The sequence below is a fragment of the Amphiprion ocellaris genome, chromosome 20, assembly GCF_022539595.1.
Source record: "Amphiprion ocellaris isolate individual 3 ecotype Okinawa chromosome 20, ASM2253959v1, whole genome shotgun sequence".
NCBI lineage: Eukaryota > Metazoa > Chordata > Actinopteri > Pomacentridae > Amphiprion > Amphiprion ocellaris.
In genome coordinates, this window is record NC_072785.1 from 11641341 (window position 1) to 11656455 (window position 15115).

The window sequence follows — 15115 nt, forward strand, 5'->3', positions numbered from 1 at the left end:
AGGTCCACGCCTTTTACACACAGAAGTGAATAGAGTACATTGTGTATGAGATGCATTCGTGCCCGGTAACGTCACGCTATTATAAATGCAGTAAACTAGCGGCTTTGCTCCTGCAGGAACTGTCTCTATAAATGATTAAACTCATGATCGGCTTCTGGACATTAAATGTGCACTAATGATGCACTACTCAAACTGGCTTATTGACGTGAAAAACAGGGCAAGCCTTCGAAATGCGTGCAAAACACCACCTAACACAGACTGGAGCAACAGGGGAAATGTTGTGGATCTGCAGAACAACAACCCGCAGCCTAACGAGAAAACCTCCGAGCTCACGGTCGCCACCCACCTCTGGAAAAAAGGTAAGAAGGTTGATTATGGAGCCTGCCTCGTCAAATATCGGGGCCTGGTGTGAATAATTCAGCTTGACTGGCATTTTTTCTTACGTGGCAGGGCTTACTGTGCTGCGTTTTTTTCGTTTAATTCTAAGTATTATCAGGCTGGAGTCAGAGAGTCACACATTCAGCCGGAGTTTCCAGTTTCCTCCTCAGGTCAGAGTGGAGGGCGAAGGCGTGCTCCGTTACCAAGGCGACGGTCAGCTAACAGGGCACGCTAGCGGGGCTAAGCTAGCACCCACTTTAGTGTCCCGTTGACACGTCGGTGCGTAAAGAAAAACACACATTTTCAAACTTAACATTGAAATGTCCTCTCCAGACACCCATGTTATGGATATTCGACTTCAATGCGGCGGCTAAGACTCAAAGGAATGCATTGTAAGTAACGAGGCTGAGCGGAGTGATGACAGGTCTGACGGGCGGTCGCATGTCGATGAGATTTCTCTTCAAATTTCTAGTTTGCTAGCAGTTTTAACCTCAAAGAATATCTGTCATTAGGTCTCGGGAACAATTAGGAACGCATACGTGGATGTTTTTCATGAATCATGTTTCCATTTAGATCTTTTTGCTATAGTTTTAACCAGTATTTTACGTTAAATGTCTCCAGAAGTATGAATACAGGCGTGTCATACACTTGACCTCTCCTGTTAATAAATCTGGCATAGGCAATGGCACAGCAGAACTGTGTGGGAGTTTGGCAACAACACAAGGATAATTATTGATCAGCACACAAATTAGACAGGTCACAGTTTTTACTTTGTGAAAATGGCACCTAAAACAATACTTTCACTCAGATTTTTAATAGTCTTGAACAGTCCAGCCACTTAAACCAGCACAACTATCTCCTTAAAGAGTGAATAAAAATGGTGTCACCTGGTATGACTTCAGCTAAAATAACTATTAAATCTTCAATGAGTAGTCCACAAACGTCAGTCTCCCAGTAAAAATCTAAATATGTGCTCTTTGCTTGCAATAAACAGCTAAAATAATGAGCTGATAATGAAAATCCGCAGCCCTACTTGGAATTCCTTGTAAAACATTTGGTCTGAATTAGTTTCATATGAATGCAGAGCTCAAGCAATTAGTAAATTAACTGATTAGTGAAACTATTAAAGATAAATCTGTCAGCAAAAATGCTAAAAGACAATAGTTATTGGCTCAAAAATATAAATATTTGCTGCTTTCCCCAGTCCTCTTTGATGGTAAGCTGAATTTCATAATGTTTTGGACTGTTTTTTGGACAAAACCTTTGGATATGCCAGCTTGCCATTCTCAGAACTTAAGTTTTTTTTTTCTTTTTTTTCTAGGATGAAAATAATAATTAGTTGCAGCCCTAAATGATTGTGAAAATCCCAGTTGCCCACTAAAATCACCATGGGCTTTGGGAGTGTTCTAGTTTTTACTGTCTACTGAGCACAGGGTGTCCCTATAGATTATGTAGCCTTGTTTTCTGTTGTTAGGTTACTCACAAATAGTAGTGCAATAGAAATGTACTCATGCACTTGTCCTTCCTTTTGTCCGTCTTTGTTTTTTCTTGTATTTTTATTTTTATTATTATTGTTGTTGTTGCAGGCTACAAAATAATCAAGAAAATCGGGGAGGGTACGTTTTCAGAGGTTGTGAAAACTCAGAGCCTGAAAGATGGGAAGTTTTACGCCTGTAAAACCATGAAGCAGACAATTAACAGGTATGTGTTCTGCACACGCCTGCTAATCCTGTGCACAGGCAATCAGTGGTGGTGTAGTTTTCCCATACTCTGTTGTGTATGGACCCTTGAAACTTAAGCCAGCAGCTTGACACCCCCCTTGCCTTAAGTATCCTATTAGATGTCAGTTTGCTCTGCCTTTGACCTTGCTGTGATGAGGTAACAATAGATGTCAGCGCTTGAAACGTGAGTGGACAGTGCACTGGTTTTTGACATTGATTATGCACCTTAAATCTGTTCAGCCATTTATTATCTACCATTATCTACAGTGTTTCCATCCACTGCAGTAACACTATGCTTCTACCACATTAAGTTATATTATAGAGCTGCATGTGCTTAGTCCAGTTTCCTCAACCTCGTCACATAATACCTCAGATTAGGTAAGCAGATATGAAATAAAATACAGTACACTGTATTCACAAATTTGCCACGTTGAATGCTCAAGCATCTTCTGTTCTCTGTTGATAAGTCTGGAACAGGCCAACAACCTGCGGGAAGTCCAGGCAATGAAGAGACTGAGCCCTCATGCAAATATCATCCAGCTGCACGAACTGATTTTGTGAGTACCGATGTGTTGCTCATTTTGCAGTGAATGTAGCTTCTTATGTGATGAGGAATTTCATTTTGGCTTGACACAATGTTTCAGCGACAAAGAAACTGGAACCGTGTCTTTGATATGTGAGCTGATGGAGATGAATATCTATGAGTACATACAAGGTAAGTTAGCAAGTATGACAGCAAATCGCTACAAATGGAACTTTAAAATGTAGTTTTTGTGCAAATTGTAATGCTTCTTATTCCTTGTAGGAAGAAAAACACCACTGCCTGACCAAACAGTAAAACACTACATGTACCAACTTTGCAAGTCACTCGAACACATGCACAGGTGACAATGACAAAACTCAAGTTAAAATTAAATGAAAAAAATTACAATTTGTTATTTAAATTTGCTAAAATTATTTTCTTTTCTTTACAGCTGTGGGATCTTTCATAGAGACGTGAAGCCTGAAAATATTCTCATCAAAGTGAGATTATTGTAATTAGTTTTACCCTTAAAGAAAAAGTGGTCATTTGTTTCTGAGCTGTTTTTAAAGTAAATTTTGTACGACTTGCAGCAAAATGTTTTGAAGCTTGGTGACTTTGGCTCATGTCGGAGTGTGTACTCGAAGCCACCGCACACGGAGTACATCTCCACACGCTGGTACAGAGCCCCGGAGTGCCTCCTCACCGATGGGTATTACAGCCTAAAGATGGACATCTGGAGTGCTGGATGTGTCTTCTTTGAAATCATGAGGTATTTCTGCAGAGGAAGGGAACAAAATTCCACCTGGAACACTCCACCTGTACATTATTAGTTCAGTTAATGCAATAACAGTGCATTTGTCCATCTTTCTTTTGTAATTTGATCCTATCTGGTCACCTGTGGCATAAACAAATGTGAAACAAAAGCGATGCAAATGCCTTAGTGAAGGCAGTCGTATCCTATTATATACCCCTGTGTTTCAGCTTGAATCCTCTCTTCCCGGGAGGCAACGAGTTGGACCAGGTAGCTAAGATCCATGATGTGTTGGGGACACCAGATCAAAGCCTTCTCCAAAAGTTCAAGCAGTAGGTGTTCATGTTTAGATGTGTTGTCTGAAGAGTTTGTCTACTTGTTACAGAAGCAGCACACATAGACTGTGAAAATATGTTTCATGTACTTAAAAATAACAAAAAAGACTCGTCTTGTGTTAACGCCTGGCAGGTCGAGAGCGATGCATTTTAACTTCCCCCCAAAGAAAGGCACCGGTATCTCGCGGTTAATCCCTAACTGCCCAGCTCCGGCTCTGTCACTGCTTTATCAGATGCTCGCCTATGACCAAGATGAACGCATCACCGCAGAAACAGCCCTGAGGCACACATACTTTAGGGAAGTCAGGTAAAGTGCTTTAGATCAGAAACAAACATTTAACATCTCTTAACTTACAGCTGACATCTCAAACATATGACTTTGTGACTTTTTTTTTAATCAAATTTGGATGACCAGGTTTATTCTTTAAATTGTAGAAGGTCCAAATGTATTGAAATATTACTTGCTGTTGCATCTTTCTCCCAGGATGGCAGAGAAGAAAGCAGAAACTCTTCACAGAGTTTCTGGGACTATGGATGGAATTGGGAGCAGTGTGATGCAAAACTCTTTCGAACACATCTGGCGACCAACCAGACTTGGCAAACAGCTGAGGGGAAGACACACAAGACAAACGCCTTTAATGAGTGTAAGTTCCAACTCTAATGGCGAATGTTGAAGTCCACTTAAATGAAATTTCTAAAGATCATCTGATACCGTCTCTTTTCTTAGCACAACCTGAAGCATGTAGCAGACCCCCTCATCAGAAGAAACGTCCCCCATTACCCAGCAGAGCTGCCCAAGATTAACATGGTCGTACCAGGACCACAGATCTCCTTCCCAGTCTCCACAATGCCTGCGTGTACCGTGACTCACCGAGGCACACTGCCAGCCATCACGTCGAAAAAGTGCCAGTCACAGTTGGCCAAGGTAAACACAGCAGTACTACACAGACATCAGCCTTTTTACAGTTTGGAATCGTTCAGTCATTTAAGCCTCTGCAGAGTCACATCCACCAAGGGCACTGCGGTGCTGTACCTAGTGAAGCACAGCTGAGAGGTTCGTTATAAATATCAGGGGATGTTTTGAGTGTGCTTACTATGTGACTTTAAGGACAAAACAGGAGCATTAGATTAATTAAACAAGTGCCTCGCTAGTGCTTTTCCATCAGGGCTTTGAATTGGCATTCAGTCTGCATTTCCTCTCTTCACAGCCCCGGGATGAGTCACACCGCGCAGCTTTCAAGACCTACTATATGCCACCTCTGGACAGAAAACACGGAGGCTTCTGAGAGCCAAATACACTGAAGTATTACATTTACAAATGCCTTTTAAAACGGGATAGATCTGTACTGACAAACAGATATGCTGAGAGGACAGGCTCTATGTTGAAATCTGTAGACATGCTTGAGAAAGAAACGCAATGAAGTTGACCAAAACTGTCATCTTACCAGTTGTTACAACTGCTACACAAAACTGTTGAACCTCAATTGTAATAATGAAATTCAATGTGACCTCTCCCCAAATAAAGTGTTCTTTCATATAATGTTGGATTAAGAGTGAGTAGGTTTAGTTTTACTTGACCTAGTCAGGTGTTATACATTTACAACCCTTTGACAGACTTTAAACTGAGCCTCATTTAGTACAAAAGCTAAATAATATACTGTATTTGACAAGTGAAGAGTATTTTACCATTAGTGATCAACATTTTCAACTTCTTTTAAAGTAATGTGGCACCTTTAAAAAGTAGTCACACTTCTTGAACTTGTTCAGGTTGTATTATTTTACAACTCTGAATTAAGCTATGTTGGCACTGATCGGAAAAAAAGACTTAAATGTCTACGTGAAAACAAATCTCATCAATTCCTCACCCTACACTGACAACACGCATTTTCAAATGATAAATTAGATGAGACTCCAAGTTTCTAATTACAGCTGAACAAGTGACTTTAGGTTGAACACACTGGGGATCAGGAAGGTCCAACGGCCGAATAATTAATTTCCTGGTCGAGAGAGAAGATTCATTTCCTGCAAGAATAAGACTCTAAACGTTAAATGAAAACTACACAGGAGAATTAAAATGTCCTGGAAAAGCCAAGTTAAAGTCTAGATTTCAATTCAACTGAGACATAGTACAGAAGCTGGAAACATTTAAATGCTACATAGTAGTTTTATTAATCCATTGAGCTTCAAAGTTGTAAAGTAAGAAAAACTCCAAGGTCAGGGTTGAAGTCTCTTTGTAATAACCATATACTTGTGATAGCATGTCTTTTAAACTACTATGAAATATGTCCACCTGATTCCAGGGTAATAGTCTTCCTGTACAAAGGTCAACTGCAAAAACATTCTCATTAAATCGTGCTCCGTCACAACATTGTGTGTGGAGACATACTTTAAAGGCACATTTTGTGCTCTAGCTGTAAACTAAATAAACAGCTTGGAGTGGGCTACAAAAGACAGAAATGGAAGTTAATAGGAATTGACCTTCCTTTTAGATTAGCTATGTATGTGGAAACACGTGTTGATATGCTTGGATATGTTGCAGACTGGGCCTTAGAAAGTCAGATATTTGAATGTCATGTTTAGAGTGTAGCTTGACCTGTACCTTCATACCCCTCACTTCAGGCACTATGGCTTAACAAAAAAAAAAAAAAAAAGAAAAAAAGTACCATTTCATGCAGAGCTGTGAGCTCATTAAAACAGACTGTGAATCAGTCTGCACTTTATTGTGTTTGTTATTGTGACACATTGTCAGAGTAAAAAATTATCAAGTATCATTTGTATGATGTCATCATTAACCTGCATTACAAATGAAACAGAATATATGCACAAACTGCTGACAGAAAAATGTTAACAGAACAGTCATGGTTTTTTAATGAACAATAAAGTGGGATTTGTAAAAGGACTTAAAAATAGATCGGCTTCACCAGTCTGTCTCTTGCAGGGGTCACTGAACTCCAGCAAGTGATCAGTAAAACTCCATTAAAAATGCATTAGTCTCAAATGGGAAAGACTTCTTGGTTGAATCTCAAGTTTCTTATCTGCAGTCCTTCATGTTTCTTTGTTAAAGTTCTTTTCAGGAGAAAATTGGAGGGTATTCACCTGAAAAGAAGACAGCTGGTATCAAGTTGAGGAGAGTCTTTTGAGGTTCAACCATTTGCCAGACTTTCTGAGCATCGTGGACTTCCAAACTTGAGAGTCCGTTCCGTAAGGCTACAGCATTTTCATGATTGTGACATTTGAATTTTGAGATGCAAGTACATTACATGTGAGTGCACAAAAAAAGAACAGAAAACAGTGTATTCAAGATTATTTTAATATTATTAATATGTATACTTTAGGCTTTAGAAATATAACTATCAATGACAAAACTTCCACTGGAGTAATGGTAGTTTGCTTAGGCCCCCATCAAATCAATTAATTACAATATACACACTATGATACAGAGCAGATTCAAATCTGAAATAATATTAAAATAAATGCTCAATAGATAAAGGTTTTAATAGTTTTTATCATTTTCTTCTCCTATTGTATTAGCCATCTGTGAGTTCTGAACACACCCAAAAATGTAAAGCCATTTTCTTCTAATAAACTAATTTAAGTGCAAACCTTTTTTTTTCTTTAAAGAGACTATGATTGCAGCATCCAGCTTTATAGATTCAGATTTCAAGACTGAGGATGTTAAAGCCGAGTGCAACAAGGCAGTCCTCAACCCTCTTTTTTTGTTCCATTAGAGTAGTTATAAAAACAAACAACAACATAGCTAACAAAATCAGTGCAAAGTCGCCAATGGGGAGAATCTACTTAAGAAAAGACAGAAGTGGTGGGTGAATGTGGATGGATGCAAAATTTTCAGATGCTCACGCACTTGGTCATAAAAGGATAGCTCTTTCAAACTTCATACTTTAGTAAGTAACCCTGAGCCTACACTGGGTTACATAACAAAATCTTAAAAAAGGGGTAAAGAGATTATGAAAATTAAATGAACTATCCCTTTAATCTCAAGCCATAATTGCCTGGTTTGCATCTAACAAAGCGAAGCCTTAATTTCATAGAGGACAACAGTCTGATGAGATCGGACATGGAAACAAAAAAGATTTTTAAAAAATTCTAAAATATGTTAAAACTCCAGAGAACAATTGTACTTGAGCGCAATAGTCCACAATTGCACCGCACCTTTTCCTGTTCCATTCCTCCTCTAGGTCAAGTGAGTGATAAACAAAAACAACAGAAAAGCCATTAACAAAACTGGGAGAGGGAGGGGTATAAAAGAAAAGGAAAACTTGCAATGCTTGCAGGGTGAAGAGCAGCATCAGACTCTGGGTTGCAGGGTTCTTTAGCAGCAGAAATATTGTGGCTATACTACTGTTCCACTGGGAGAGCTGGCTTGGTTTTGGGATGACAATAAACCCTGGAAAAAGGAAAACAAGGAGATTTGCATTGGGAAAGTCCACATACTATAGCAAAATCAAACAACAAATAGCTCATTCAAAATAGCTCTCATCTTTCCTTATCCCGGTCCCCAGCATTAAATCAAAAGCCTGTGCACAGCAGTCAAAGTAGATGCGTAGTGTACAGTGTGAGACTAACAGTGTCTTTGAGAGGTTTTCTTGATCAAGGCACTTTTTGAACCCACGATTGGCCCATTGACTTGTTTCTTCAGAAGACATTTTTTACCCCTGGATTCAACCTTCAAGGGCATTTAAGGACAAACTATCTTTTCTATTGATTGGTTTAAATGAATCATCACGTGTACAACTTTTTCCTCCAGCATCAAGTTAAGTATCCAATTAGGATGAAAATACAAGGGAGTTTTCAACTGTGAATGTCGGACTTGTTAAAAATAACTAGCTCACTGCAGTAACTACAAGTCAGACTTCTAGTGATATTCCAGATTCAGACTATCATGTGCCTCACTTTTGCAAAAATCTCTCAAACCACAAACAAAAGAAGTGTATAAGAGTGTACACACATATTAAGCTGTAAGCATGTGAAGAACTGCAAAGATTCTTTGGGCAAATGCAGAGCTAATTTATAAAAGCTGAAATGTGAATCAATAGCATTTTATCAAATCCAAATCCTTTCAATTATTAATTCTGATTAAGTTCAGCTTTGATCATTCGCAAATAACTGAAGTTATGAATTCAGTTTCGATCTGTGACCAGCTGTCGTTGGACAAGGATCCTGAAATACTACAGTTTTCCGTGATAGCTAGCACTTAATTAAAATAGCTTGTTCATAACTTGTAACCTCCAACCTGAAAACAAGATCAGAAATGTTTAATATGGATTGTTTGACGCACTTAACAGCTGCAACAAGATAACACCAGATAATGAGTTTCAAGTGTTGATTTGATAAAGAAGAGCGTCCACTCTGTTGAACAGCACAAACACAGATCAGTGGTGGTTGCAGAGGTATGTGATGATGTCTTTTCGCTCAAACAGTCTTTGGCAGAGTTCAGTCAACGGCTTGGAGAGAGCACATGGACCAACAAGGTTTCAATGGAGCTGTTACAGCATTAACAATAACTTGATACAGCTGATATAATCTACCATTGGAGATGCTGGTCACTGTAACCGGAGAAAGAAACAGTGGCTATAAATGAGAAGCTGCTAACTTCACCTGCTTGGTTTGACCGTTAGACTTTGCCAAAGGGAGAAAAAAAAACAGGAGAGAGATAGTCAAATGAGAGATTTGTTTAGCTGCAGAGCTTAATGAATACCGGTATTTTGCTGACCAGAACTGGATCCAAACTGACACCAGCTACCAGAACCCAGCCCCTAAAAGTGAGAGTGACTTGGCTATGCTGCTACGCTTTGTGGGATGATTATGGTGAACCAATGAACATACTTCATATGGAAAATGTTTTTCTTCATCTCACGGGTCTATACAGAAAATTCTACTCTCAGAATAGATTTTATAACCAGGAACTAGATGTTCATAGCATAGGTTATATCTAAAACTTAGGCATAATAGTCTTTTACTGGAAAGCAGATATACATAAAACAAAGTCTGATATGTTACTTGCCTGCCTGCAGAATGACAATTTGATTATAAAAGCTAAAAATGCTATTCCAAATGTCCACAGTTTTTTGTATGCCTTCAGAATGTCATTTCCTGGTTGCTTAAGACTGACAGACATAACATCATGGCGTCAATTTTCCCCACATTTCCTACATTAAAAAGAACTTACCACTTTGCCTGGCCTCGCCCATGTGCAAATAAATCCCTCCTGACAAGCAGTCACTAAACAGTCCTCTAAAAATATGAGTACAGTCAGTCTCTCGTGTGCTATTTTTTTACAGATGAGTGGCTCAAGGAGGGGCACATCCTCCATGCGTGGACACAGCAGGGTGCCCAGAGTCTTAGCAGGGTCCGTTTTGGTTTTAGTCAGCAGGTTGAGCTTGTCGCTGCTCTTACTGCTGATGTGACCCATGCTGTGGTTGCGTTTGTGGTCCTTCTCGTGGTGGCGCTCCTTCCGATCATGGAGTGACAGTGTGGCAAATTTGCTCACACCTGTAGCAATGGCACTGTCCATAATACCACTGCCGATTCCACCACCGCTGCTGGCCTTGTTGGTGTTGTTTGCTGTTGTTGTTGTGGTGCCGGCTGAATGGGGTAGGCTGTTGGAGCGTGGTAATGTGGTAGAAAGGGAGTTAATGCCAGGAGTATTGGCACCACTGTTGTTTCCGTTAGTAGTGTTACTAGAGGTGTTAGTGATTATTGTAGCACCCGCGGGAGGGCTGGTAGCATTCATCACGTTAGTATGTGTTCGTGTCCGCGAGAGCGGAAGATGGGGGAAAAGGATGTCCTCAGTGAGGTCCCATAGGCACAGTTGGGTGTCCTGACCCACTGAGCCAAACCGGTATGTGACACTAACAGGCCGGCTGTCCGTGGAGTTGCGCTTGGAAAGTCGAGACTGTGTACTGTTGGCGCGATCTCGTCCGAAGTGGATCATCTGATCCTGGAAGTCCTCGTCGCTGCCACTAAACTCCATTGGGTCACTCTCCTCCACACTGGTGGTGTAATGGTCAAATGCCACCACACTCACCCATGACTTGTGGCCGTGACCTCGGGCAATGACTCTGCAGTCCAAGAACGACCACACAGTCACTAGATCGTCCTCTCCACCTGCAACTATGTACTTTCCATCAGGGCTCCAGCACACACACAACAGGCCACCAAAATAGCTCTTCATGGTGCCGTGAAGCTCAACAGCATCAAAGTTGAACACCCGTAAGAAGCCATCTTGGCTTACACAGGCAAGGAACTTCCCATCTGGAGAGAAGGCAAACTCATTCAGAGCACCCTCCCCCACTGTCCATTTTAGTAAAGGGTTCCGCGTGGATTTACTCTTGCAAGTGTGTACAGAGAAGTTCTCTCCCTGTTTGAGCAACTGGTAGTGTGGTGCTGTGGTGCCGCAGGTGTGCTCCACATTGTACAGGTACATATTCCCACTGGCATGAGAGACCAGAAACAGGCTCTCAGAGCCTGGCACCCATTTCACACATGTTACTCTGGACTTGTCTATTAATCTCTGTGAGGAGAAAGGAAAGAATGAGATTTGAGAAGAAGATGGGGAAGGAGAGAGCGGAGAGGAAGAGGAAAAAAAATTTCAGCACAGTATCATGGAATATAATCAATATTTATAACAAGCTGAAAGTCTTACACTTTAATACAAAAAGTCTTAAGTCATTACAACTTTTTGGGGCCAGCACAGTTCAAGGTGGTAGGCAGGAAAAGCACAAGGTAATAAAGAAAACCTGTGATAAATTCTTTGAACACATTGCTCTTTTTTGCCATTCAGATCTTTTACATCAGATGGCAGAAGAGTTTACCACAACAAAACATAAAAAAATGATTTTGTTTTCTTTTTATGTTATTGTTTAAGAGAAATTCAGAAGCAGTGCCTTATATGAGTAATCATTTTAACACAACACCATCAGGTGTGAGTTGTAGATTAATTACTGGTTCCTCTGTGGGGCATAAGCCTAATAAATTGTGTGGGATTAAGTATGATACAAAAAAAAAAAAAAAAAAAAAAACCTTTTCACCCAAAATGGTCTTTAAAAAATATGGAAATGTCTGTCTGGTAACATGGCTCAACAAGTGAATCAATACCACAAAAAGTGATAGAATGAAGAGTAAAAACGTAAAAAAATGTACACAGCGTTTTTATGTCCTTCAGAGACCTACCTCCTCATTGAAAAGCTTGCTTGTCTCCTTCTTGATGGGGTCAATGAGCTGTACCTGTCCTGCTGAGAAACCCACCAGCAAGGACACACTTTCTGCTGTAGCTGTGAGGTGGTTGAAGTCATGACACGTGGGCTGCGTTCCCTTGTAAATGCGCTTGTCTATGGGCTTGCTCAAGTCCGCAGCCTAGAGTGAGAAAGAGAGAGAGAGCATGAATGCAGATGAAGTAAGTTCAGTAACCTTTAAATATCTGAAATGACTTTATGCATTTTGCTGCAAGATGAAAGCTACTGCTGGTCAAAGTGTCAGGACAAAAAACACAGGAGCTGAGTGTGCAGTTATGTCTTTTTTCCTGTGTTGCATCTCAAACACACTGCAACAGAGTTCAGAGGACTTGAAAGAACAGTGTTAATTCCATTGATGAGACAGGAGACACCGAATTTGCTCTTCAGCCCATCCTTTAAAAGCAAGCTGCTCGGAATTATAGTGTACAAGAAGTGACTGAATGTAAAATAATACTGTACAACATTTAGGAACACATCAAACAGCTCACATTCCCCGAGCAAAAATGAGGAAGAACTCAAGTACAGAGGTATGTCCTTTCTCTATAGACAGGTAGTTGCCAGCTGTCATAGTGTAGTTGCTGTTTAAGGAATCAGGGAAATAGCAATATACTGCTCCGAACAAACTATAGGGCATATACTTTAGTTAACCAGTATAACAACACTTCCATTTGTTAATGATTTACAGTTTACACTACTGGCCGAATGGAAAATTCTTTTAAGATGATGACTCAGTAATTCCTACATTAGTGCTGGATGTAACATTTAGCCCTTTCTGTCAAAGAGCCAAAGTGTCAAATTAGGTTAAAAAATGTAGTTTAAGTCAAGTGTCCAGTCAAATTTACAAAAGCACATGTGTAATGTCTCACAATAATGGAAATAAGTCAAAGATTTTATCATACTATCCATGAGCAAGACTGAGATATTTAGCCATTTTTTAGAATTACTGGAGTGTCAATGAACTAAAACAGTAATCATTGTACGAAACAGTGTTTGGATGGTTTGGCATTACATAAAAAGAGCTTTACACAACAAGCCTCTGTGAACAGGTAACGAGGTTTTAGATTCACACAAACAATAACATAACCTGCTAAATTTAACTGTGAACTTTGTTTCCCATTTTTTCCAAATAGGCGTAGCCACGTATAGACAATAATATATCAGAACAATAAAATCGCAGTAATTTCCTGCTTCTCTTTATGATATTCACCTGATAGGCTACATTTTACATTTCATGAAAAGTTTAACTTGCATAGAGTGACAACACTGGGGTAACTGCACAGTTTTGCCCTCATACTACATACACATTTAAACTCTAGTTACTGGTAGTCTTTAGCCAGTCTTCAGCTATTTTACACTTGAATGATAGCATGCATGGCACTCACATGTTTCTCTATGACTCCAATAAAGGCTGTGGCACATTGCACCAGTTTAACAGTCAGCTGATCCATGATGCTAAAGCTACTGTGATAGAGCCAATATATATATATACACACACACACACACACACACACACACACACACACACACACACACATCTGCTTTACGGTTGAATTAAATGTGGCATGTGGAGAAATTACACCATGATACTGAATGGCATCTGAACAGCATAAGGCTGAATATCTTGACAAGGCTAGATAGCTAGAATTATGTGATTCCCACGAGTTCTCCACCTTCTGCATAACTATGAAACTCATATATTCATCTGATCAACCATCACGAGGAGTCGAAGACTTAGATTACTTCTTAGTGACTGGTATTATATGGAGAACCTACAAATATACTGTGTAGTGTCACAGCCTTTCACAGGCACGTATCCCTAGAAATTACAAAATCGAAATATGCTAAGTCAGCTGAGTTTGATCAGGACACAGGTTTAGTCCAGGCACATCCCCAAGCAAAGAGCAGAGTGCTATTACATTAAAAAGATGACGGCAGCAGGTAGTTTGCTGCCAAACATTTGTCTATACTCTGAGTCTGCATCATTGTGATTTGCCGATACCTGTCAGTCAAAGGGACGTCGACAGGTGTTATGTGTCTGTAAAAAGCTGTCACTATCGACAGAAACACTTTCAACAAAAACTATACCCGTTACAGAGGCAACTCCAACACTGACAACTTCAACCATAAGAAGCGTCCAACTCTACACCAACGATATTTATGTAACCTCAAGAAACCTATCATACAGTTAAAATAAAACAGAGCGAAGGGCTGGGGACGGAGTTTAGCCCCTGGCCTCGAAGTAGCCTTGCTAACGCTAGCCAGTTGCGTTGGCTAGCTAGCTAAGTGGGCTAGCTTCATCATAGCTCCAAGCTAACAAGCTAGCTGCCAGCTAATTTCAAAGTCAAGCACCTGTCAGAGTTATTAAACATGGTAAACACAAGCCTAAACTTCGGCAACAGCCGAGACAGCAGCGATGCGTGTTGACTTGCAGTGTCTCCAATTTCCGTTGACATTAGCCGCGTTAGCACGCTACCTTTCTAACGCCTTTGTAGATGTAGAAGTAGAGCTCACGGCCCACATTGAAACAGATCCTGTCGCCGTTGCCCGACTGGTCGTTGACGTTCACGAAGGAGACCTTGACGGGGTTGGAGCCTTGCGAGTTGAAAGGCACCCTGTTGGGACGGCTGTATTCGGAGTGAGTGAGGAGTTTGTAGACACCTTCCCGAGTGGTGAACTGAGTTTTAATTTCGTTCATCTCCTTCCCTCCTCCCTCCGCCGCCATCTTTGAAATTAACATTCATCCCTTTCCCTCAGGCCGGATCTTACGCACGGATGGGAGCGGGCATTCCGACTCTCCCGTTCCCCCCAACGGTTCACCGGGGAACTGGTGCAGGGATGCTACCGGTGATACTTCAACGTTGTGACAGCTTTGTCACTTTAAATAAACCCTTAACTTTAAACAAAATTGTATAAATAACGGTTTCTAATAGAAGTATAGAATTCATTTTACTTTGGTGGTAAGTTATTGGTTATGTAAATGTGCAAACAGCATTACCAAGTAAACAGAAACCTTCCGGTAGATTTAAAAAAATGGAATTATTATTATCATCGTTGTTGCTATTATTATTATTTGTTGTTGTTAATTTTTGCCGATTTTTTTTTCACAAAAAATAAGCCCTTTTTTAAATTGTTAATTAATTAATTATTGCTGTTTG

General features: G+C 40.2%; 2 protein-coding genes across 4 annotated transcripts; one reads left to right on the forward strand and one right to left on the reverse strand.

The window, feature by feature from the left end:
* Positions 1-24: 24 nt before the first annotated feature.
* On the forward strand, positions 25-6476 carry LOC111573328 (MAPK/MAK/MRK overlapping kinase). Of its 3 annotated transcripts, XM_035951508.2 has the most exons (13): positions 267-359; positions 712-770; positions 1965-2079; positions 2567-2656; positions 2744-2814; positions 2905-2983; positions 3074-3122; positions 3213-3391; positions 3604-3705; positions 3842-4015; positions 4193-4352; positions 4436-4633; positions 4917-6476. In XM_035951508.2, the coding sequence occupies exons 2-13, from the start codon at positions 740-742 to the stop codon at positions 4992-4994; spliced, it is 1326 nt and encodes a 441-aa protein (XP_035807401.2). In that variant the 5' UTR covers positions 267-359; positions 712-739; the 3' UTR covers positions 4995-6476. The 3 variants fall into 3 exon arrangements, with proteins under 3 accessions (XP_023133199.2, XP_035807401.2, XP_054861577.1); XM_023277431.3 differs by lacking the exon at positions 712-770 and having other exon boundaries at positions 25-359; XM_055005602.1 differs by lacking the exon at positions 267-359 and having other exon boundaries at positions 379-770.
* Positions 6477-7000: 524 nt separating this feature from the next.
* Positions 7001-14711, reverse strand: wdr20a (WD repeat domain 20a). The gene is made up of 4 exons (XM_023277428.3): positions 14434-14711; positions 11899-12081; positions 9896-11239; positions 7001-8113 (listed from the first exon to the last, which is right to left on the reverse strand). Exons 1-4 carry the CDS (start codon positions 14695-14697, stop codon positions 8060-8062), a joined length of 1845 nt encoding a protein of 614 aa, XP_023133196.1. The 5' UTR covers positions 14698-14711; the 3' UTR covers positions 7001-8059.
* Between the last annotated feature and the right edge of the window lie 404 nt (positions 14712-15115).

Coding starts and splice junctions, on each gene's coding strand:
- LOC111573328 (XM_023277431.3), top strand. CDS start 176: ATGATGCACTACTCAAACTGGCTTATTGACGTGAAAAACAGGGCAAGC. Junction 2,815..2,904: donor TATCTATGAGTACATACAAG/GTAAGTTAGCAA, acceptor TATTCCTTGTAG/GAAGAAAAACACCACTGCCT. Junction 4,634..4,916: donor GCCAGTCACAGTTGGCCAAG/GTAAACACAGCA, acceptor CTCTCTTCACAG/CCCCGGGATGAGTCACACCG.
- wdr20a (XM_023277428.3), bottom strand. CDS start 14,697: ATGTTAATTTCAAAGATGGCGGCGGAGGGAGGAGGGAAGGAGATGAAC. Junction 11,240..11,898: donor GCAAGCTTTTCAATGAGGAG/GTAGGTCTCTGA, acceptor TTCTCCTCACAG/AGATTAATAGACAAGTCCAG. Junction 8,114..9,895: donor GGGCGAGGCCAGGCAAAGTG/GTAAGTTCTTTT, acceptor TCCTTTTTCCAG/GGTTTATTGTCATCCCAAAA.